Source organism: Physcomitrium patens, chromosome 19 (assembly GCF_059467195.1).
Source record: "Physcomitrium patens ecotype Gransden chromosome 19, ASM5946719v1, whole genome shotgun sequence".
NCBI classification, from domain to species: Eukaryota; Viridiplantae; Streptophyta; class Bryopsida; order Funariales; family Funariaceae; genus Physcomitrium; species Physcomitrium patens.
In genome coordinates this window covers 6,617,037-6,641,061 of record NC_143428.1, presented here as the reverse complement: position 1 = coordinate 6,641,061, position 24,025 = coordinate 6,617,037, and the positions used below count along the sequence as shown (strand labels likewise).

The following is a 24,025-nucleotide window of genomic DNA, read 5'->3' as shown; positions in this document are numbered from 1 at the left end:
AAAAGAAATAAGTGTTGAGATTGTTAAAATAAATATTTTTAATTACTTTATTTGAAAATTAAATACTAATAGGGTCAAATTTAAGATTTCTTGCTTTGTAAATATTAAAGCTTATTCAAGGTTATAAAAATATTGTAACTACGTTGAATTTTATATATACAACATGATAGTTGATAAATTTAAAAATAAGAACTCACATGATTCAAAATAGGTTATAAATCGTATATAAAATTTTGAGGTGGAAGATCTCTTGTAAATTTGATTGATATTTTTATTGCATAAAGAAAAAAATTCAAATATTTAAAGTTTAATTAATTAATTTTAATCAATTTTTAAATAGAATTCTAAATAGATTTTAGGATTTAGCATTTAGGATTTGATTGAAATGAATCAACCACATTAATATAAATATGTAATCTATAAAATTATTAAAAAAAATTGAGAGACAATACTTTTGATTAATAAAGATCAAAATATTAACACTAAAATCAAATAATATAGAGTTATTTCTTTGGAGTATTAATAAAAAAATTGAACAAAATTCTATCTCATCTTTGCTTGTACAATCAACAAGCAAAGATGAGATAGAATTTTGTCACAATGGCAACAATATATATTTAAATTTATATTTATATATATAGATATATATATATGCACACCTATGTGCGCATACATACTTAATGTGCAGATCCACATTGCTGCACAACTTTACTGATCTTTCGCTTCTTGCCTCGCTCCAACAGTGTCGCAAATCCCAGGACTTCAGTATCTCACGACTGAAATGGGTTGTTATCTTCTGAGATGAAGCAGGAGGTCTGGAGGTGTACTGGAATCGGAATGTGCTGGCATCTAGCGCTAGATTGTAACAGCCTTCGGGAGAATGGGGTTCGGCAGGTAGCTCGTTGTCCCCGCAGTCACTTGAGCATCTAGTGACGACCTGAGATGATTGTTACCCAGTCCTGGATAAGTTTTTTTCTCTTCTTACTACTTTGACATCCAGAGCGTAACTGAAAGTTGTATGGGGATGACATGCAGGTAACATGATCTAGAGTCAGCGTGCAAATTCTCTTGTCTGCAACGCACAGTGTTGAACGATCTAAGGGACAATTGGTCCAGACTGGGTGGCAATCCATCCAAAGTTGGATGCAATTGATCAGTTGCATTGCGTCGCACTGGAGCAGAGAAACAGGAAGCTTTTTGCAGGTTTCTAAATTCCGCATTGTGCTTGTGGAGGAATCTTTAGTGGTGTGCAAACCACGAGGAAGGCAAGGATGAAATGCGCATCTAAAGGGGGTGAATATTAAAGCCACGTCGTCGACCACCATTGGTGCCTTACTCTGGGCCCCACACTGGAGCGCTCTCGAGGAAGGACATTACCGGATGGACTGGGGAGCCAATCAGTGATTCTATGGTGCTGCTCGTCCCGTGCGGCCCAGATTCGGAAGCCCGAGCTTAAGTAGATAGTGCTGCTTGGTCCATGTTTGCTGTTGATGTTGCCAAAGCCAAAGTTACCGCGCTTGCCTTTACACTTCACCTGCACTCCCTCCGTCCCTTCCACTTTGTAAAGCTCTTAACTGCCAAAAAACTTTCATTTCCACCTCCTCGGAATTCCGCCACTTAAAATCCTTCGTCCCTGCTTCAAGGGCGCTTTTCCTAGTCCACCGCTTCCTCCACGTCGCTCTGGTAGGTTCCATCCTCCACCATTCGGTACGTTGAGTTCACTTCTCCACTTTCTTGTCGTGAAGGCGAGTTGTTTGTGCACACTGTTGGACATGGGTGGCTTAGCATGCTAATGTGGTGGAGTGTAGCGTTGCTCTGGTGGGTAGAACTCTTGCTCACGTCCTTATCCACTGTTTTTGCTTTGTTGTGGATTTCATTACTGAGCTCACTGAGCGAGAGGTTCCTCTGTCAGCCACTCTTGTACCTTCGTGCCGCTAGTACAATGTTTGAATTGGAATTCAAGCCGCTTGTGAGAACTTGTAAGAACCTGCAGCCCTCCCAGTCTGTGGCTGCTGGTAATGTAGACACTTTCGTGGTCTACTCATTATGCTAAAAGGATCTCCGAAGAACGGTATTTTTCACTGTGAGAGAGAAAAGTTGAGTTGACGCAAATCATTCTTTCAATAACCTCGTGAATGTAGAATAATAAGCGGGTGTCCGAGGGTCGGTGAACTTGCAATTGCGCAGCCAATTATCAATTTCTCTAATCATGGTGACAAGTCTACACATGGGAAAATGATTTCTAAATTCCTCAGACAGGTGGACTAACCAAATGAATGTGAGCGCGAAGGGTGTCAGACAGATTTGGGTGATAAAATTCATTTGCTTCTCGCAAGTGTGTGGTCTTTTAATTGTCTTTCTTAGCTGCAAGCTGTATTGCAAATGGGACTAGTGATAGTCAGCTACTAGAGATAACGTGCAGATTTAGGTCGCTGTGACAATTCTGACCGTGGGACAAATATTTCAGTTAAAGATTTGAGACTTTGATCCTGAGTTCTGTTTTAATGTGGGTCTTTAGGTGGTCATGCTGCTTGTTGCGAAAAAAGCTTTCTTCTACAAGAAACGGTGGGTGACAGCATGAAGGTTATGACATGTGTCTTCTTGTACAAGCCACGTTGAGGAATTGACGGAACCTGTTGCTTGTACTAATTGAGGTGGGCAATTCAACCCTTAAATCATTATCCCCCGTTTCTCATTCTTTAATTTTTTTAATGTGCTTCACGGTCATTGAAGAGCTGAAGCATTCGTCGATGTCTGTACAGGATTTCAAGAGAACTTCACTGTTCAGAAGGATTTGTGAGTATGTCGTTTGATTCCACGTTTGGATCACCAGGAAGTAGAAAAACAATGAAGAAAGGGAATCGAGGCTCTCTCGAAGTCTTCGGCGGTGCCCCTCGTCTGATGCAAGCTGGCATCTACGGTGGGCTGGCAGTTCCCCAGGAAGATGAACTACCGGAAGCTACCAATATACTGGACAACATTTCAGGGCCGCTTACTAACCGAGGACTCGGTGCGACGGATGTGTCGAGCGCACCGGCACCGGTTCTACCCAAAGTAAATTCAACCTTGCGACAGAGCAGCCGAAAGATAGCTGAGGTAGAGAAGTCCTTGTCGGAGAGGGCAATGGTCGTGGAAGGATTGTTGCCATCCAGAGGGTCTAGCATGTCGCAATCTCGCAGAGAATCGCTTTCTTCACGTAAAGACGACAGAGAGGCTATGAAACCTGTGAAGGAAAACTCAGGGGAACCCAAGTTGTCGCAGCAAGAGCTCATGGCGGAGAGAATCGCCGAGTGGGGTTTAGTGCTTAACTCCACCAAGGCCGGGAAACCGCAAGATGTAAATACGCGGAGGTCTGAAGACATGAGGATGAGCATGAAATCAGGAGAGTATCATCGCCCCTCCGAGTCGTACCGCAGATTCTCAGAAGAGTACCAGAAGTCTGAGTACGTTCCCACTTCCAGGGGACCCTCCAAGCGGAACTCGCAGGTGTCAGAGGATGTACCCGTCCAAGTTTCTGAGGAATTACTAGACGCTTTGTCGTCGTTCAAGCAAACGTTTGTGGTGTCTGATGCTACGAAGCCGGACTGTCCTATAGTGTATGCGAGTGCGGGATTCTTCACAATGAGTGGGTACAGTGCGAAGGAGATCATCGGTCACAATTGCCGATTCTTGCAAGGTCCCGACACTGATCCAGCGGACGTCGAAAAGATCCGACATGCTGTAAAGAATGGGAAAAACTTCTGTGGTCGTTTGCTGAACTATAGGAAAGATGGGTCTACGTTCTGGAATTTGCTGACAATTACGCCCATTAAGGATGAAAACGACAAGGTGGTCAAATTCATAGGGTACGTTTCTTTACGCAATGGTTGTTGAACTCTTCAACAAAATATTTCAGCGGCCACGAGGTCCAAATCTGCTGCCTACTTAATGACGTGCACGGTTGCGGTACAACAGAATGCAGGTTGAAGTGAGCAAGTACACGGAGGGTGCTAAAGCCGTGGCTCGACGTCCCAACGGCCTGCCCGAGTCGCTGATCCGTTACGACGGTGTGTGCTTTTTCATTTTTCCACATCTTTGTCTGCGACGCGAACTCGAGTATCAGTCAAGAATGCTAGAATATCTCCTTCCCGATAAGATCTTGAGCTTGAGTTTTCTCTCTTTCTCAACATGATAACACTGTGAAATGATATAAGGACGAGCTGTCCTTACTAGGTGGTGACGATCTCACTCAGAGTGGATCTGCACTTCTAAAATTGTGATCTCTGACTCTAATTGTATTGACGCGCGTGCAGCTCGACAGAAAGACAAGGCCACTGAATCGGTGACAGAACTAGTGGGGGCCTTCAAGAAACCACAACCACCACCAACACCCGCGCTGCAATCCATTCCCGCAGACGGAAGTCTAGTATCCCCGCTCCCATCTCAGACTATATCTACTGCTATTCACAGCAACAAAGTCCAAGGCCACCGTCGCTCCACCGAACCTTACACCAGTTCCCGCGCACAGAAGCTCTCTGGGGTGTCGGAGCTGGGGGACACGGGCAGGAGCAAGCGAACGTCAGGATTTCTATCTCTTCTTGGGATTGGGCAAAAGTCGGAACGGATCATGGAGGAAGGTAACCTGGAATCTGACCTCGAAGCTGACCTGCTAGTCCTGGACCGGCCTGAGAGTCGAGATGACTTCGATCGCACTCTGGGCATCCGTCGAGGAATCGACTTGGCTACAACACTGGAGCGAATTGAAAAGAACTTCGTCATAACTGATCCCCGGCTTCCTGATAATCCCATTGTAAGTTGTAGTCTTGGCGTTGCTATCATAGCTCATGCACAATACATGGATTATCTGTGGCAGTAACTAATTCTTGGCGCTCTACAGATTTTCGCATCCGACGAGTTTTTGGAGCTGACAGAGTATACCCGTGAGGAGATTTTGGGGCGCAATTGCAGGTAATTGTTTTACAGCGTTGAAGATTGTGTGGGTTGCTGGAATTAACATTTCGGCGTTGTAATATCGTTGGGGGTGCCTGCTTGTGGGATCTTAAACCGATAGTGGCGGCAAAAAGGGTACAAACGTCACTTGTGACAATGTGTTCGAAATTCATCTGTGACATTGTGGAACTGGTGCTCAGATTCTTGCAAGGTCCAGATACAGATCAGAACACTGTGCAAAAGATACGGGATGCGATCAAAGAGAACAGGGACATCACAGTGCAGTTGCTGAACTACACAAAGAGCGGTAAGTGACCTTCGTAGTTCGCTGAACTGATTGGAAGAGTTTCCGCATCTTCAACAGCTGATAAAAACTTTGAATATGTTCTGATCAATTTGCGATTGGTGGACATTGAAGGCAAACCGTTTTGGAACCTCTTTCATCTTCAAGCCATGCGTGACCACAAGGTTTTATTTTGTTCCCAAGCTCTTGAATTCAGTGGTCCTGCGAGCCGCTTGTTATGTTAGAAACCAATGCTTGAAGCTGTATCAGCTGCAATTCTGTTATATGTTACTGCTCAGGCTTATTGTTGAGATTTTGTGAATACAGGGAGAGCTACAATACTTCATAGGAGTGCAGATGGACGGGAGTGAGTACGTGGAGCCGACACGTCATCGTCTGTCAGATAAAACCGAGAAAGCAAGCGCAATGTTGGTACGTTTTAAAGAATTTACTCCATGAAACATTATTCACAGAATCGTTTGTTTCCATAATCGCGGACATCGAGCTTCTACATTGTAGTTTACCTCGTATCGCTGTTGGATCTAACCCCCTGGTTGGCAATTGTTTTAGGTCCAAGAGACTGCTAGGAACATTGACACTGCGGTTCGTGAGCTGCCAGACGCAAACACGGTGAGCTCTTCACTATCTGGTCGCATCAGAAGATCTAGTACTTCCCAACTCTGACTCTGCATTGCCGAGTCTACCCGTGTGGATCTGATTGAGAAGTTTGCCATGTGTAGACACCCGAAGATCTGTGGGCGAACCATTCAAAGTCTGTGATGCCCAAACCGCACATGGGTGGTACCCCAGAATGGCAATCCATTCTCAAGGTCTGTTTCAGACCCACGTTCTTATGATCGCTGTCGCCTCTTAACTTCTTACGCATTCTAACGCGCATGTCACACGAAAAGAAATGGAATAGAGCACACGGCTAAATAAGCTTTTACACGTTTGGTGGGTCAGGTCAGAACAGCTGGGAAGAAGCTGGGGTTGAAGAACTTCAAGCCCATCAAGCCCCTGGGATGCGGTGATACTGGAAGTGTACACTTGGTTGAGTTGCGAGGGACTGATCATGTGTTTGCCATGAAGGCTATGGACAAAACGGTCATGATGGACCGGAATAAGGTGCACAGAGCTTGCGTTGAGAGGCAGATTTTGGATCTTATGGACCATCCTTTCCTGCCCACTTTATACGCATCCTTTCAGGTACAACACACTCTTGTCCACACGCTTTTGTTTCTCCTCTTCCTTCGGGGCTGGATCAATCTTGAACTGATACTTTCGATTTATCGTCTACGGTTGGGTTTTACAAAGATTAGAGACTAAGAATGGTGTTAAATTCATATGCACAGACCGCGACACACGTCTGCTTGATTACGGACTTTTGTCCTGGTGGGGAGTTGTTCTTGGTGCTCGAAAGACAGCCCAAGAAACATTTCCGGGAAGATTCTGCAAGGTATGGCTGTATGCAATGGTTGACTATGGTGTGTAGATCTGTTCGGTAGCCACAATGTCTCTATGCTGATTTGTGGTTGCAGTCTGACATTCTTTGTACTTAATTGCAGGTTCTACGCTGCTGAGGTAGTGCTTGCGTTAGAGTATCTACATTGCAAGGGTGAGTGAAATTGAATCTTCAAGTCATCTCCCTTTTCAGACTTTACGCACGATTATTTGGTGTTCTTTCTCGTGTTTCTGACATGCTCTCGTGAATCTTCTCACCTCAGGAGTAATCTACCGTGACTTGAAACCAGAGAACATCCTGGTGACAGAGAGCGGACACATACAGCTCACTGACTTCGACCTTTCCTTCATCACAACACCTCGAGTGCAGGTTCGCTTCATACTCTAATTCTCAACTCTATAAATACTTCCACGATGCTTAATGTTCAGTTCTACTGATCATTGCAAGTGCATAAATACAATGTGCAGAATACGCAATGACAAAAATTTGAATTATATCACCGTGCACACTTGTATTGAGGCAGAAGCATCGTGAATTATGTTTTTGCAGCTCATTCCACCTGCAATCCCCAAGACGAGTACGTGGGACAGGGCACGGGGGGCGAAAAAGAAGGCACAGCAGCCCCAGACGAAGGATATCCCTCGCCCCATATTCTTTGCAGCGCCAGTGACGCCATCCAATTCTTTCATTGGGACGGAAGAATACATTGCACCTGTAAGAATGACATGTATTTGTTGCTCCTTTACCTTCTAACCGAGGTGCCCGTGTGTGATGATTTACATACACAGTTTGAGATTGCAACTACCATCGAGTTCATCGTAGTGATGGTGAAAGATGCGTTTTGCAGGAGATCATTTCAGGTCAAGGACACAGTAGCGCCGTGGATTGGTGGGGTCTAGGTGTGTGGTTGTGACCTCATCGCTTGTTGACTTGCATAAATCGTTTCATTTAATTACAGCAAGTTTGCTAACGATGTGAGGGGGCATTCACATTCGTGGTGGTGCTGAATGGGTTCATCGAAGTGATTGCAAAAGCTTGATAACCTGTTTTGTTCTCTCCCTTCATGCAGGCATCTTGATATATGAGATGTTGTTTGGGCGCACGCCATTTAGAGGGAAGAATCGACAAACCACATTCGCCAACGTTTTGGAGAAAGAGCTGTGCTTTCCGGCACATATTCCTGTAAGTTATCCAGAACGTTCAATAGGTGTGGTCGTGTGTAGTAAGTAGAGTACCTCACAAATGCCATGACATGTGAACCACCTAATGTACCATATTGACACTCTCGAAAATATAGGTGAGCTTGGAAGCAAAGACGTTGATACGAGATCTACTGATCAGAGATCCTCTCAAGAGGCTCGGCTCTTATCGTGGGGCAAACGACATCAAGAATCATCCATTTTTCCGAGGCATAAAATGGCCCCTTATCCGCAACATGGTACGTGCAAATTCGAAGCCACCCTGTTATTGTCCTCTGAGTTTCCTTGGAAATGAATTACGGGTTTTTGTGAGTATCTTAAATTCCACTCTAATCTTTCTCACACGATTCACATGTGCTCGTGAGCTAACCCTAGTTTTAAGACATGACTCATTGTATTCTGTTCATGAACTGAACGTCGTGTCTGTGTTGTATGCGTTACAGACACCTCCCTCTCTCGAGGTTCCTTTGCTTATCACCTCGAGCGTGCCAGAGTTGGACGACAAAGGCGCAGAGCTTGAGTGGGACGATATGGAGGCTGCCTCGAATTTCGGTGACACTTTTTAGACCGGTATTGAGACAGTCCATTGTTACATACTCACCTACAATCTAGTGTTTCCACTCAGCAGGTCCAGAAGCGAATAACGACGACCAGATCTATTAGGTTAAACTTAACTTTCTTAAGCATGGTGTGCACAAATTCGTAAAGAGAAGTGATTGTTGAAGAATGCCAGTGTCGGCTTCCATCTCCCATTGTCTAACGAATATGTTGTGATTGGACTGCAGTTCAGCGCTAAAGAAATCCACCATAGTTGTTGCACCTCCATACAGTCTGATTAGACTCTAAGCCATGTTCCATTCCGTTTGAGTAATCCTTGTCTGCTGATGTGGCTCTGCGGCGACAACCACATACCATATTAGCAAGGTAGGGTCTTGTGTGGCATCTTGGATTGGCATGTTTTTGACAATCTACTGTCTGCAGTTGAGATTCATCGAAACCCGTCATCGTACTATTAAAAGCCCTGACACGTTGCGAGATGTTGGGTGCAGGGATCATCAACCTGGTGGCGGGCATCGGAAGCGAGATTTGGCAAAATCATTTCGTCACACATTATCATGCAAGTGCGACCCACCTATGGGTATTTGCCAGCTGAATATGGGGCCAAGTTGTGTAGTTAACACCCTACAACATGATGTGCTGCAGTTGGTACTACGTATACAAGCGTCTGATTGAGGTTTTGATTTCTAAATGCGAAGCACTTGGGCTTGTTAGTGAAGAGCGCTGCGCAGAGCTGTGTAGCTGTGATTGAAAATCCAGTGCTTCCAAGGTGTGACCAGGTGAAATCACACCTACGATGGAGTTGTTTATATCGTGAGCAATAGTTTTATATCCTGTGCACAATTTTCTGTGTCCATGATAGTTGATTCAGTAGCTATTTTAGGCTTCTTGCACTGTCTACAGTTGTGGAAATCCAAGTCTACTTAGAAGCATTTCTGTCTAATGAATCTATAATGAGCAGAGTGAGATAGTAAACTAGTCCTCAGTGGTTTGTGGAGTGCCTTCTGAATCTCGTAGTTTAGACCGACAATAGTGGAAATGAAGAGATGATTTTGAAGGATTAATTTTGTGGTCTTGAAAGAGAAAAAAGGAGACAAAATTGCATGGCATCTTGGTTGACTCAAAAAATCTTTTACTCTCTAATTGCTGCATTTGTACAAGTCAAATACTGTCTTTTCAGTGTTTTGCAATGAGCAAAACTAAGTGAAAATATATAGTTTTTTACACTAATATCTTGAATAAGTTAGAAACAAGGAACGCAGGACCTGAAGAAAAGCAATTTAACAAATAGATAAACAAGAACCAAGAAAGACTCTAAAAACAACTTTTTGAGCTTATCTCCTGACTAAACTTAATTTTTCGATACAGAACGTCGACATTTCTTTGCAGACTATTCGACAAGTATACTATTATTTTATGTGGCATTTGTGTTTCTAAGGATGAATGATATCAAAATACTAAATACAAAATTATCTGCAATGTCGAATTTTTTCGTGTAATATTGCTCTTACTAAGACTATTACTTTTATTCCAAATTTAGGAATGAATTCTAATTATGCTAATGTAGGTTATGCTTTAAATGATACTTATAATAATTGATTTTTACTTTGAAATATTTCTTTAAAATAATAATATTATATATATATATATATATATATATATATATATATATATACATATAAAATTATGTTTTGAATATTGAAAAGAAATTATTATGTGAAAATTATAAGCTTAAACACAATTATCTTAATTTATTTTTTTAATCACGAATTTATTGCAAATAATTTTTTATTAAAACAAAAATTGTATGCAACAAAAACATATACATGAAACATCTCCTATTTTGAATTATTACTGTAATACATAAGATTAAAGTTTTTAAATGCATTCAAATACATACTTAATAAGACATAAAGTGATTAAATTACCTAATAGATGTTATTTTCTTAAGAGTATTATTTTACTATTAACATGTTGTTGAAAAATTTTATGCTAATACTGGCCATCTATTAAAGTGTATTGATTTATTATTAGCCAAATTTATCAATAGTAGATTTTGAGATTTTTAACTTTTTAATGTAAAAAACATTTCTTAAAAGTATGCCAAAAATATAAATCACTTCAAAAACTCAAGATTTTTTCTTTTTAAAATTAAAAAATACATGAATAGATTTTTTATACTACATCTTATATTATTATTAAGAAAATATTTTATTATCATGAAGAATAAAAATACTATAATAAATCATAAAATTATAATTTCATTAAAAAATTTAATTTATAGAATTATTAAACTTATAATTAAAGTGGCTATTTTATACAAATTAAATGTAAATTACTAATAATCCATCTTATTTAAGAATGCTTGTTAATTATTCAAAAATATGGTTGATTTCAATATGTCAATAAATCTATTATATAATAAAGCTATGTTAAGGATATCTATCACAAATAACCAAAGGGACAATACACGCTTGCATTACTAGAAAAAAAGTAGATAATAACTCAAAGATGGTATAACATTAAAATTAGAATGGCTATTGCTAAAGACAAAATGACATGAGACTTTTAAAACAAGACTAAGAATATGAAAGGCATTGACAAGAGCAAGGAAGGCCTTACTCTTGCTTCCATATATACTATCTAACGTGGAACTATATGACATCATTCTATACGATCTTCAATATATGTCCAACTTGAAAAAACATGTGTTTAACTTATAAGACAAGTTTCCTACATATGTGCCACATGACCAACTTATTTCACAAGTCACTAACATATATGACTTGTGGCCAAATTTTCAACCTATGAATCAACTACAAATATGTAAAAAATCAAATACACATCTATTAAGCTTCTAAGAAGCTTATCTATAAGATATTGTCAAATTTACTTCTACCGAATTTCTTTAATTTAGATAAATATATATATATATATATATATATATATATCCAAGACAATAAATCATATTGTTGTGGTAAATGTTACATACATGTTACTATAAATCATGTAATGTAATTGACCACAATAGTAGCTAATTATAAAGATGGTTCTAATATTTTTTTTTTAACTTTTGATATAAGTATATCATAATTTATTGTAGATATTGTACAAAGATAATTATAAATAAAATATAAAAATCAATAATTATTATAGTTTTTTTTTTAATTCTAATTAAAAAAACTAACTTGCTCATTCATTTTAGAATGTCCGATTTAAAGATAGTTATTGATTTAACATTAGATAATATTATTTTTATTTAAAACAAAATTATTGTGCTTAAGTTATTATTATTTAATTGATATCATAAATAATATCTTTAATGTTTATAATATTATGTCAAACAAGGCATGTCAAAAGAAAGAGCATTGCAATTATGGACCAATAATCAAAAAAACATAATTGAATAAGACATAGAATTTATATTGTATACATTAATTTACCAATTATTGGTAAATATAGAAAAAGATGGAATTATTAGAATACATGATCAACTACAAGATATGGTTAGAAACATTATTGGAAAAAAAATGGAATATAAATATACAAAAATATGGAATTTGAAAATATATCTATTTTAGGATTTTCAAATAAGGTAATTTTACTCAACTATCATCTAAATGGCATGTGTAGAACTGATAAAAATATAAAAGAATTAATATGAGAAGGTGCAAATGTTTTTTTATCTCATCTTATTTGTATAGTATTTTTTTAGATGTATGTTGATATAAAGTCATTATTTAGATAAATTAACCTTGCATAATAATTAAATTTTTATGAATATATATATATATATATATATATATTTATATTTATATAAAAAAATATATAAATACTAATATTTTGGTGTGATTAATTGTATTGGTTTATGTTAAAAGGATTATCTTTCAACAATCTAAATAACAACATTTTTATTGAAGTAAGAAGTGCTTGCTTTTCATCACTTATATTTTTAAGTTGTAATATAAGTTTTTCCACACCAGAGATTGTTATATTGATATTAAGTATGTTATTTGAGTTTATATATATATATATATATATATATATATATATACTTATATATATATTTTAAATTTTTTTCTACTTTACATATTCTATCAATACAAATTAAAAAAAAAAAAAAAAAAAAAAAAAAAGTAGACAAGGCATTGCACATGCTATATGACAAAGATACTTGGAAAAAAAATTCAAAGCTTATTTGTCTTGTCATTAAAAAATTATTCTTTTATAAATCAAAATAAAATTTTATTATTTGAAACTGCTACATTATTAGAATTTGATGTCGAAGGGTGTTTAAACATGACTATGCTACCAAATAAAATAGAAAATATGACCACATAAAAAAATACTTAGTTTAAAGGATTGTGAAAAACTAAAATCATTATTGACATCATTATAAAGTCTTTTGTTTTTAAAAAATTTAAATATAAGTAAGTGTCAAACTCAATATTATTGCCAAATGAATTAGGCAACATCACTTTTTTGACTACCTTTGATATGAGGTGGTGCTCAAGCTTGACATCATTGTCAAATGAATTGAGGGATTTATCATCTTTAATTACAATTTATATAAGTAATTATAAAAGCTTAATATCATATTAATTTTTTTTTTTTTAATATTTCATTATTTAAAGTCCAACATCCATATCAAAAGAAGTTAATAACTTCACATCTTTGATTTCTTATATTATGCATAATTTCTAAAGCTTGACATCATTGCTAAAAATTTAGACAATCTAATAATATTGACTATTTTAATACAAAAAATATGGTTTGGTTTTGAAATTTTTGTTAAATAAATAAAATAATTACTAGAGATCTTTGCAAAAAGAATAAACAACCTCACATGTTTGATTATCTTTTTTTAATCATGTGCTTAAGTTTGACATTGTTACCAAATGAATTGTGTAATTTCACATCTTTGACCACTTTGGATATAAGTGAGTGTTAGAGCTTGATATTAGTATCAATTGAATTGGATTATGCTACATCTTTGATTACTTTTGATATACAAGGGTTCTCAAGCTTGGCATTATAGTTAAATAAATTGAATTTTACATCTTTGATTACTTGTAATATATTGCAATAGTCTACTTCAATATTATTGCTAAATAAATTAAGTAAAATCACACCTTTGACTACTTTTCATACATAAAAGTAATAAATCTTAATACTGTCATCAAAAAAATTAAATAATCTTATATTTGAAATTACTTTTTAGTTTTGGAGGATAAATAAGCTTAATATTATTGCAAAATAAATTAGGAAATCTCACATCTTTTTACTACTTTTGATAAAAAAAGATGCTCAATTTTAATATTATTTCTAATTGATTTCATTAACATAAAATGTTTTACTACCTTTGATATAAGCAAGTACTCAATATTGGTATTATCCAAAATAAAATTAAAAAATTCCACATCTTCGACTTCTTTATATTTGGAGGTAATCAAGCTCTAAAACATTATCAAATAAATTGGGTAATTTTACAAGTATAACTATTTTAATTAGAACAATCAAAAATAACTACAAACTACTATTATCAACATTGTTAAGGAGCATCTTTAATCTCAAGTAACTCCAATTAATGGTATTTTATTAAATTAAAGATTCAGCATATTTTTATAAAAAAAATTATTATGAGTTTTTTTTGAGATTCTAAAACTTACTCAGTATTTGCAAAATATAGTGGCTTATTATACTTATCGGTTGTTCTCTATTAATTTGTTATTATGTTTATAATTATTTTTTATTAAATTATTTTTTATTTTAGGAATTATATTATTGGCTATATATATATATATATATATATATAGCTTCATCAAAGTAATTTATTTATAGTAATATAATGTTACCACTTTTTTATATTATAATAAGAATTCTCTTATAAAAAAGAAAAAGAATATACTATTTTATTATTATTAGAGTACCACTAATTAGAAACCAAAAGATTTTTCAATACAAAGTAAAGACCCATGAATTAGAAAGAGTATATGCAAAGCTAAAACTTTGTAATGACATAGGAATGAGATGGTTCATGTTTGCAATTGAAAGTTTTTTTTTTTTTACATTTTGATTAGGTATTAAGTTGGATAATTTTTTTAAAAATAATAAATTATTAAAAACCATAGATTTAAAAGATATATATTAAAACAATCATGATGTAATCTTGAAGGTAATCCTACTTGGTAGAAGATTAAAAGATGAATGAGCAAGAACTATTAATTTTAGAATCAAGATTGTATTCTAGAAGCATTATAGTTAAATTATTTTTTAATTTTATTCTATTTTTAGTATATATAAAATCTAAAACATCAAAAATCATACTAATATTATAATATATATATATATATATATATATATATATATATATTGTTTAGAACCTAATATTATATAAATTAATTGAATCTTTTAACCATTAATCAATAGTTAAAGTAGTCAATTGTCAAAAATCTAATTTTTTAAAATTTGGATTTATTAACATTGGGTAGGAAGTAAAATAGGTAAATAAAACCAAACTCATATTATATTTTGTTGCAAAAAAAAAACAAAGCCAGAACAATTAGTTGAAAATTAATACATTAAATATAATTAATATTTATGGGGAAAAAAAGACATAGAACTAATAAAATACAAGATTGATTCAATCTAAAAAAATTACAAGTTTAAAATAAGAAGAAAAAAAAGAAAGTATATATCCCAATTAAAAATACATAAAACAAATAGGCTTGTATAATCGGCTTATATATATATATATATATATATATATATATTGTTATATTTTTAGTTGGTTTTAAAAAATTACAAATTATATAAAAATATATTACAATATATAATTTTATCTCCAAATTATACAAAAATATATTTAATATTTTGATTGTCATATTTAACATTAGTATATTTATATTTATATAAACTTTATACATTGACTATGCAATTCAATATGAGCACTAGTTTAAATAAATTTTTATCCACTTAAAGAAGTGTCAATTAAAAACATGTAAAGAAACATCTTACAACATCTTGGTGAAATCTACACTCACTCATGTAACCTAGCTAATGTCAAAAGAATAAACAAAGTATCTAGTTTTTAAAATAAATTTAATCACTCAAATTTAACTAATTATTACTAATAAGCGTCTATCATTTAAATCAACTTGACTTGCTTGATTTTTATAGTTGCTAATTTTAACTCCATAAACATAGTATTTTTTAGTTAATAAATAAATAAATAACTGATTTTTAATTAAACAAACATGTCTTTTTCTTCTTCTTTTTTCTAAATATGCATGAAGATACTTATCATAAACAAAATTAGCATTAAGTAACAACAATCAATACAACATGCACAAGAAGTTCAATCCAAAGCAATCACAAACCTTAAAAAACCAAAACCATGAGCAAAAGTAGCAACATGGACTTATACATTTGATGACCTTGAAGAAGTCTGTTATGACGAAATCCAACTGTACCACAACATAGCAAAAAATCAAGACTATTCTACAATAAAAGTAAAGTGATTGCAAGGGCACAAGTAGATTTCCAGGTAACTGTACAGAGTCAAAACACTTTAGACAACTGTGAATCTGTGTAGTGTAAATAGCTAGACATAGAGGAGGAGAGTGAAAGTAATAGCCAATACAAATGTAAGCAATGGGCTGTTGGAACTACCTTAGTGTCATCGCCATAGTCAAACTGGCACGGCACAGGTGACGCTGGCCACCGCCAATTCCTCAGTCAGTCCGGATAAGGGCTTTGGAAAGGTGCCAGTTTTGGTGTTGGGGGGTTCGGCATAGCCCACCACACTCTCATTCACCTCGTCTCGCCTCGCACACCTCACTGATCGATTGGAGTGTAACCTTCACTGTTGCAGTGTTTATGCATTTGACGCAATTGGGTGCAAGCTTGGGTCCATTGTTCAGGCGAACAGCCTACGTTGTCGAGCCGAGCTAGTGTGGTGTTTCCTTGCACATGAGGTGATTAGCGGAGTTTTGCTGTGAATTTTGGAGCAGTGGGTGGTGGTGAATTAGGCCTTTGTTGTTGTTGTTTTTCTTTTTTCTTTTTCTTTTTTCCTTTCCTTTTTTTTTTCTTGATTGTCGTCAATTGGAATCTACGGATTGTGTTTGCTGGTGGAAGGGGAGTGGATTGATTTATTGGTTTGTTAATTTATTATCTGTAGATTCACTCATAAGTCGCGTTTGATCGTTAGATGGAGCATTCCTGTGTAGTCGGCAGGTTTTTTCCTGGCCTTGTCTAGTTGAATTCTACTGTTTGTATATTACTATTATTATTCTTTTGAGAAAAATTCTGGGTGCTGTTCCTGCAGCAATATATGCGTATATGTCCCAGTTAAGCGAAGATCTTTCACGACGCATTCACATCTGGAAAGCCTAATACCGTGGGACTGAAGCTGATGCTGTTTGTTTTAGCGTTTCTGCTGTGTGGGATGAATGCATAGCTGAGTGAGGATCCTGCTTTCGGCGCTCTCACAACCTGCATTATTTTGGGGCGACTTCCTGATTTACAGCGGGGAGTTATGGCTTCGTCGTAGATTGTAGCGTTAAGAAAGAAGCATAAACGGGCTGTAGATTGCAGCTGCAGAGTGATGATCAAAGATTCCATGCTTCTCTTACGCCACACTGGCAATGCTGGGGGTTTCAGAATTCGAGCATGCGTGGTAAGACGATCTTTTTACGTCCTCTTCTTTGACAATCAAATCTGAGCATTCATCTGCACAATTCATGTCACTTAGTATTCATGCAATTCACTTCACGTGGCAGGGACAACGTAATGCTGTCCACACAGCGTTCTCGCCTTTGCTGGCTTGGCTTGAGTCACGAGGAGAAACCGAAGCACTGACATCTCTTACCATCGGCAATACCAATCAAGGAAGGTCCGAAAGTCTGTATTACACACTGATCATGAATATCGATAGATGTTTAAACGTCCTGCAGTCTGATATCTAGACAACATAAAAATCGGCCTCACAGAATTTTAGCTATCAGCTTCGGTTATATTTAGTCAAATTATACATCAGGAGTTTCTAGATTACACTGTGTGTGGCACTCCTCACTTAAACGTCTTGTTTCTGTCCAGGGCGCTCCTTTCTATACGTCACATTAAGCGTGGCGAGCAGGTGCTGCGCGTTTCTAGAGAACTTGTATGTGCCTCAGCCTCACTGTTTTTTTAGATCATCCAAGAAGAAGTTGGTCGTTTAGAGGAGTCAAAAAATGCGTCTTTGCAGTTGTGTAGAAAGCTCAATGTGTTATCGCGTATTTGTTTCCATCACTGCAATTGTGTCTTTTCCATGATATGTTGTCATCTCGGAACTTGTTTTTGCTATGCGGATGTGTTTCGAATTTACCTTATCCTGAACCACAGGACCTACGTTGAACTTGTTTAGGGCTTTCTTATGCAGATGATAACGCCTAATAGATTACCTTCGTGTGTGGAAGAGAGCCTCTCAGAAGACGTGAACGAATGGAGCCGCCTTGCCCTATTCCAACTCCTGCATAAGCATGCTGGCAAGGCATGGTCCTCATTCTAACCCACTTTCATGATGCAGAAGAATTTTGCATCCAATTCCAAAAGACGTTGCTGAGAATGTTAGTTGCTTCACAACTGAATTTGTTTAGTTTTTGCTCTAGAAGTACATATGTATGTATGTATGTATGTATGTATGTATGTATCAGATGGTAATCTGTGGCCTGTATTGATCTGTTTCGTGGGAATGCAGGCATCGCCTTGGGAGCCATACATCAGATGTTTACCTCCTCTGCGGGGTCTTCAAAATACCGTAGGTCCTCTCGTATATTGCATTTTCTGTGTGGAGAATGATGTTCTAAATCTTCTTAGAAAGTTCATTATATGAACAGATGACGGCCACTCCCTATTAGAACAATCACATAATTTAAACTCGCGAAAATGAATGGTCAGTTTTTTTCCCTTTTGATTTCCAACTTTGTCGTGCACTATCCTACTTGTGTGCTCTGTTTCACCTTCTGGCTCATCTAGTGGACTTTCGTGGCAACGGTTCATTAGAATTTGATTCTCAGGTTATATGACTCTTCAGGTGTTTTGGAGGGACGAGGAACTGGAATTGTTGCGTCAAAGTAATGTGTACGACCAAACAGAGCATCGGAAGACACTAATTTCAAACCAATTTGACCTCGTTCAAGCAGTGAGTACTAATCATGTTGATTGCTTTGGAAGAGGATGTGTGGAGTGCATGTCAACGAATTTGTAACTACAGTGTTGATGATTGTTAAGGTTACTTGCTAAATACTTTTTACCGGCACTTAGCATAGGTGAGATTAGTTGTGGGCATGTAGTGCAAGTTTTGTGGGCATGTAGTGCAAGTTTATGATATGAAATCCCACAAATAATTTGTTCGTAGATGCTTTTGTACCTCAAGTTGATCTGAGTGTGCTTTGGGTGTTCGTCTTTAGGTTGTGAACAAGTATCCAGAATTATTTGGAGAGACGGTGACGCTGGAGTCATTCAAGCATGCGTACTGCGTAGGTTTGTCTTGATAAAAAATAAAAAAAATAAAAAAATTGTTCTGTCCTGAAGTTTCATTTATGTTATTTTTATTTGCAAACTTAGCCCACATCTATATAGGATCGTAATGTTTGTCGCCAATGTTAAATAGAGGCGCCAAAACATCTTCTTCAGTGTAGGCATTACGTGAACTCAAGACTGTGGAAGGAAGAGCGGATCAAATTTGATATCTTCTAAGGTTCTGAACATCTGTCATCTTTTCAGCGAGTTCACGATCATGGGGAGTTGAGGCACTCGGTTCAATAACAATGGTGAGCATTTGTCGAAGCATTGTATTCAACCCCCAACTGTCAATCTTAATGAGGTTTTTGTAAGGTTGACAAGTCTACCTTACTCTGTCAAGGTACCATTCGTGGACATGTTCAACCATGATTCCAGCGCTCGCGCTCTGTTGGCGTATTACGAGGAGGAAGGGTATGCTGAGGTACACTATCACTGCTGCTCATATTCTGTCCTGTAATCCTTCATTGATTTTCTCTGCCGCAATCTCGTCTGAAAGCTCTTCTCTCCTTGTGGATATGATGAAATATATATATATATATATATATATATATATCATTTCAATATCACACGCTTTGCTCAACAACCGTACAGCTTGCGGATTGATCCGTAGACTTTTGTTATACATCAACTCACACCATTTTCATATGCTACTGCAGGTTGTAGCAGATAAGGATTACAACCAAGGCTCTCAGGTATAGACTCCCACACTCAACTCACTCTTGCTGCTGTTCAATCTACCAGCGTCAAACACGACATTGTCTTTAGGCGAAAAGCTAGTTATGGTGCGTGCTATCGTTCAGGTCTAGGATACTTGTACCTGTATGAGATTAAATTTTTGTAGGAAATTTTATTTTGGTACCATCTTGTAAATATGAAAATATGAAGATGTTTTTGTATTTTCGCATAGACTAGATATTGTGCTGGTCATAGATTATCCATGCTTTCGTGTGTTGTTTGCTGGGTACAATGATTTCAGATCTCAGTTACCATGCCTCGGGTTTGCACAGGTGGTCATCACATATGGAACTTTACCAAATTCCTCTTTGGCTCTGGATTTTGGGTTTACGCTCCCAGACAACCCACATGACGAGGTTAGTACAGCCCACACCAAGTATTAGTGGAACATGTTGGTTTGACAGTGGTTTAACGATCGAGTCGTATTTATTTACTTAAGTTTATTCGATTCCTTAAAAGTGTTTGACATGAGGACAAGCAGGTTCAAATCTGGATGGAGGCGCCGAGCGGAGATCCTTTGCGAGCCGAAAAGCTGAAGCTTTTGCGTGATCATGGCATTGCAACCGACCCGTTTTGTGATGGCACGGAGAGTGGTGGTGCTTGGTTTGGTCTTAGGTCAGAACTTTTCACAATTGCCTCAAATCACACATTTATTTTTTCACTTGCACTGGCGACCCCTTGATAGATCAAGTAAAAGCTGCAGTCGGTTGGGATGCTATTTCTTAGTATTTAATTTCAGCCTTCGAGTTCAATGTAGTGTAAGTTAGTACTAAGATAGCTGTGTTGGAATATAGAGAAATATCGTCTCCTGCAGCTAGAGGTAAAGGTATCCCTCGTGCATTACGCACGTTTGTTCGAGTGATCTCCGCAAGCACTACAAAAGGTACTCTGCAGGCTGGGCATTATTATTAATTCTTTCCCTTCTATTACAGTTTTACCTGCTTGGTTCGATGAATTGATCACCAAAGCAGTGACAAAATGACTAGAAAAAGATACCTCGAGTAATTCAGCTACACCAGCACCAGTCAGCACCGGCAATGTCTAACATGTAAACCATTAGTGTTACAGAACTGGAGGCTATGGCTGAAGATGCAAAGAGAAGACAAGGTCGATTAGCTCAAAGGCCCCTGAAGGACGGCAAGGAAGCACGAGCTCTGAAATTACTTCTAGACAACATCGAGCAGTGCGTCTCGTCTCATCGCTCCGCTCTCAAGGTAACACACGTACTAAAAATCGCATTCCACATTAATCAAAGTAACAAGAGATGTTCAAAGCTCTGTTACTCTAGCACCTCAATAACATCACCGAGTTTCAATTGACCATACCTGGCCAGAACATGACTAGACGATGGTGTCCCTTTCGTTTTTGTATTGGATACAAGAGTTCCTCACTAAAGCTTTTTTCCTCACTGTTGCACACTAATCAGAAAGTGTTGAAGGCACAAGACTTACCACAAATCCAAGCTGAACGCGCGCGGATGGCAGGACATGTGCTTGATGGAGAGCTCCGAGTGCTGCGCTCTGTGGGCGCATGGTTGCGGCCTCGAGCTGAGGGAGGAGGCTATGAATCACTGGGTCTAGCATGAAAGAGGAACCCATAGTGTATTGTTTGCTTAAGAAACACTCCCACTGCAGCACCATGACAGCAACAGAGGAGGTGCCCTTGATACTGCTCCCCTTCTATATTCTTATAAAAAGCCCCACTTTGCTGAGCTTCATGAATGCCTCACTTTGCAAAACTGCATGAAAGCCTAAAACATACTGCTGTGGATGGAAACTTACTTTAGACTGATGAGTCCAGACAAGGTGGGTTTTGAAAGAAACCACAATCCTCAAGGAAAAAGAACAAAACAAAAACAGTAATCACCCGTATTCATGTAGAAGATAATTTTAGTGCTACCACCACATGAAATATTTCACATGTGTTGCAACGAAAAGTCTTGTAAAGAACTGAAAGGGTATGGAATTTTGATGATTTAGAACATGGGTGAAGTTGATTAGAGAGGTTTTAGAAATTGTGAAACAATGTCACCTGGTTAGAGATTTAATCGGTGTTGGTTAGTTGGGCATGTGGAATGAACGTAGTGTGAATGGCTTTACTTGTCTTTTGAAAGAGACATTACAGACATAGCTAGCTATGTTGTGACATTTTTAAAGTTTTTTGTTTGTTTGTTTGTTTCTGGTCAGGAGGGTTTGAAATTATGTTATTTTGCATCCATGCATAAAATAATGTCTAGCTTGAATTCGTTCTAAAGACATAGAATATTAGAATAATATGGACTTTGGACTTTGGAATATTAATTTGCTTAGAGTGTAACAATTTTGCTTCTATAAATTGTCATGCTTCAAACATTGTTATTATGTGGAAGTTACATATTTGCATAGTATTGAAAATCCCAAAATAAATAAATAAGTAAATTGTATTTACAGTCACAGCATATTAAATAAATGATGTGAAATACATTGAAAAAGATTATGAATGGCCAATCCTTACTGAAAAAACATAAAGTATGATACAGTTTTTTTCATCTTATGTAATAAAGAGTCAATAATATGCAACTTTTTGGGATAAATTTATTTGTTTAGAAAATGGCACAAATTAAACTGTAATGTCACAACATAGCAATTCATCTATCAATCATTGTTTATTTTTATTACCACCAAGGTAAAATTATAAAAATGTCAATATTTAATAAAAATTAAAATTATATAATACACTGCCAGTGTATTAAACATTACACTTCCATCAAATATAATCATGATTGTGGAATAAAAGATATTGATTCAATACAAGGTGGTTGCACATAGATAAATTTAAGAATAAATAAATATATATATATATATATATATATCATATTATGTATGATAAATTTAAGTTTTTTCGTCTAAATAAAATTTAAAAAATTTTAGATGGATTGTTAGTATAATTTTATTGTATAAATAGAGTTTTTTTTAGAATTTCTTTTCTGTTGTCTTTAAGGTGTTTATACTAAAAATATAACATGATATTTTTAATATTATTGAACTTTTTATTTCTTAAAATTTTAAAAGGATCTAATATTACCAAGGACTTTATTACTAGACTTCATCAATTTATGCTGAGAGATGGTAGAAAAGATACATTGACTTATTTGGAACCAAATTATGTTTAGATATTTTTGCATAAATATAAATAAAAGAATTCAAGCATAGATGGAATAACTTTCATGGACATGTTTGCCAGACTTGATGGGTGATTGGCTTTAAAATTGACTCTATTCTAATTAGCAACATTTAAAATAAATCTTAAAAATAATTTCTTGTTTAATTACAATTTTTTATTTAAATGGTTATAATTTTCTTTTAATTAATTTTAAAAAATTCAAATACAATGGCTCAAAAGTGTTGAATACTTTAAATTTAGGTTATATCAAGTCAACTTCAAAATTCATATTTAAAAGGCTTTAAAAAGTTTATTCAATTGATTTTATAATTGTAATGAAAACTAGTAATTTTGATAACATATATCTTCAAAAAATATATATATATATATATATATACACTAGCAAAAACTTGTATTGTTGGATACCACAATCTTTGGCACATCCATCCATTCCCTTGTTCATCCATGTTCTCATATTCTTTAGTTCCCTTGTTCCCATGTTTAGCCAATTAGAAGCCTTCTTTGTTTCTTTGTGTTATACCTATGTTGCTTTACTATATTGATAGATATATCCTTTTGTGTGTTTTTAATTGTATGTAAAAAGCTTCTATAATGAATCTTCTTAAGCTCAATTGAAATTCAATCTATATAATCTATGTTCCATCTTATCAAATCATTAAGTAATATTATTACAAAATTTTAATAAAAATCTCTAAACTTTGAAATAATAGATATTTATTGAATAAAAAGCTATTCTCATATATACATTTAAGGTGTAGATTTATTAAGTTATATCTTCATAAAAAAATTCAAAACTATATTTGTACTTGTATCATAATCATTACATTTTATTCAAAGATTAAAAATATTTTATAACCTGTTGATCTAGTCAACTAGTGTGATATTTGCACTATGAGTAAAATGTATTTAAAATTCAATAGACATCCTCAGATTTGTAAAAATATTTATTTAAGTTGCACCATTTTTGGAATGTAACTATGATTTTTATAAGTGGTATTGCATAATCCTTTTTTTTTTTTTTTTTTTTTTTTGAATTGCAAGATGTAATTATATTTTTGTCTTTCTTTTAAAATTTTACCAGGACTAATCATATGTCAACATATTATAGTCAACAAAATTGGGCAATACATCATT

General features: G+C 35.8%; 2 protein-coding genes across 11 annotated transcripts; both read left to right on the top strand.

Moving 5' to 3' along the window:
* The first annotated feature begins 1,547 nt into the window (after window positions 1–1,547).
* Window positions 1,548–9,540, top strand: LOC112272635 (phototropin-2). Of its 4 annotated transcripts, none has more exons than XM_090244570.1 (22): window positions 1,548–1,683; window positions 2,519–2,654; window positions 2,763–3,845; window positions 3,955–4,046; window positions 4,293–4,789; window positions 4,877–4,947; window positions 5,130–5,236; window positions 5,348–5,397; window positions 5,540–5,644; window positions 5,783–5,842; window positions 5,953–6,042; window positions 6,176–6,418; window positions 6,565–6,668; window positions 6,778–6,827; window positions 6,937–7,043; window positions 7,224–7,388; window positions 7,522–7,573; window positions 7,744–7,856; window positions 7,972–8,112; window positions 8,317–8,443; window positions 8,659–8,797; window positions 8,923–9,540. In XM_090244570.1, exons 3-20 carry the CDS (start codon window positions 2,803–2,805, stop codon window positions 8,437–8,439), a joined length of 3,213 nt encoding a protein of 1,070 aa, XP_090100696.1. In that variant the 5' UTR covers window positions 1,548–1,683; window positions 2,519–2,654; window positions 2,763–2,802; the 3' UTR covers window positions 8,440–8,443; window positions 8,659–8,797; window positions 8,923–9,540. The 4 variants fall into 4 exon arrangements, with proteins under 4 accessions (XP_090100696.1, XP_090100695.1, XP_024356361.1 ...); XM_090244569.1 differs by having other exon boundaries at window positions 1,575–1,707; XM_024500593.3 differs by lacking the exon at window positions 1,548–1,683 and adding an exon at window positions 1,688–1,818.
* A 6,643-nt stretch (window positions 9,541–16,183) lies between these two features.
* LOC112295712 (ribulose-1,5 bisphosphate carboxylase/oxygenase large subunit N-methyltransferase, chloroplastic) lies at window positions 16,184–21,446 on the top strand. Of its 7 annotated transcripts, XM_090244651.1 has the most exons (17): window positions 16,266–16,407; window positions 16,611–16,666; window positions 16,861–17,108; window positions 17,212–17,324; window positions 17,528–17,591; window positions 17,850–17,960; window positions 18,168–18,227; window positions 18,504–18,611; window positions 18,880–18,952; window positions 19,196–19,242; window positions 19,335–19,415; window positions 19,651–19,686; window positions 20,002–20,085; window positions 20,211–20,344; window positions 20,524–20,612; window positions 20,798–20,943; window positions 21,156–21,446. In XM_090244651.1, exons 3-17 carry the CDS (start codon window positions 17,037–17,039, stop codon window positions 21,312–21,314), a joined length of 1,377 nt encoding a protein of 458 aa, XP_090100777.1. In that variant the 5' UTR covers window positions 16,266–16,407; window positions 16,611–16,666; window positions 16,861–17,036; the 3' UTR covers window positions 21,315–21,446. The 7 variants fall into 7 exon arrangements, 4 of the variants coding, with proteins under 4 accessions (XP_024403343.1, XP_090100776.1, XP_090100778.1 ...); XM_024547575.3 differs by lacking the exon at window positions 16,611–16,666 and having other exon boundaries at window positions 16,184–16,407; window positions 16,758–17,108; XR_016498543.1 differs by lacking the exon at window positions 16,611–16,666 and having other exon boundaries at window positions 16,220–16,407; window positions 16,758–17,108; window positions 20,790–20,943.
* The last annotated feature ends 2,579 nt before the right edge of the window (window positions 21,447–24,025 follow it).

Coding starts and splice junctions, on each gene's coding strand:
- LOC112272635 (XM_090244570.1), top strand. CDS start 2,803: ATGTCGTTTGATTCCACGTTTGGATCACCAGGAAGTAGAAAAACAATG. Junction 5,237..5,347: donor GCTGAACTACACAAAGAGCG/GTAAGTGACCTT, acceptor TGGACATTGAAG/GCAAACCGTTTTGGAACCTC. Junction 5,398..5,539: donor AAGCCATGCGTGACCACAAG/GTTTTATTTTGT, acceptor TTGTGAATACAG/GGAGAGCTACAATACTTCAT.
- LOC112295712 (XM_024547575.3), top strand. CDS start 17,037: ATGATCAAAGATTCCATGCTTCTCTTACGCCACACTGGCAATGCTGGG. Junction 17,325..17,527: donor GGCAATACCAATCAAGGAAG/GTCCGAAAGTCT, acceptor GTTTCTGTCCAG/GGCGCTCCTTTCTATACGTC. Junction 17,961..18,167: donor TGCATAAGCATGCTGGCAAG/GCATGGTCCTCA, acceptor GTGGGAATGCAG/GCATCGCCTTGGGAGCCATA.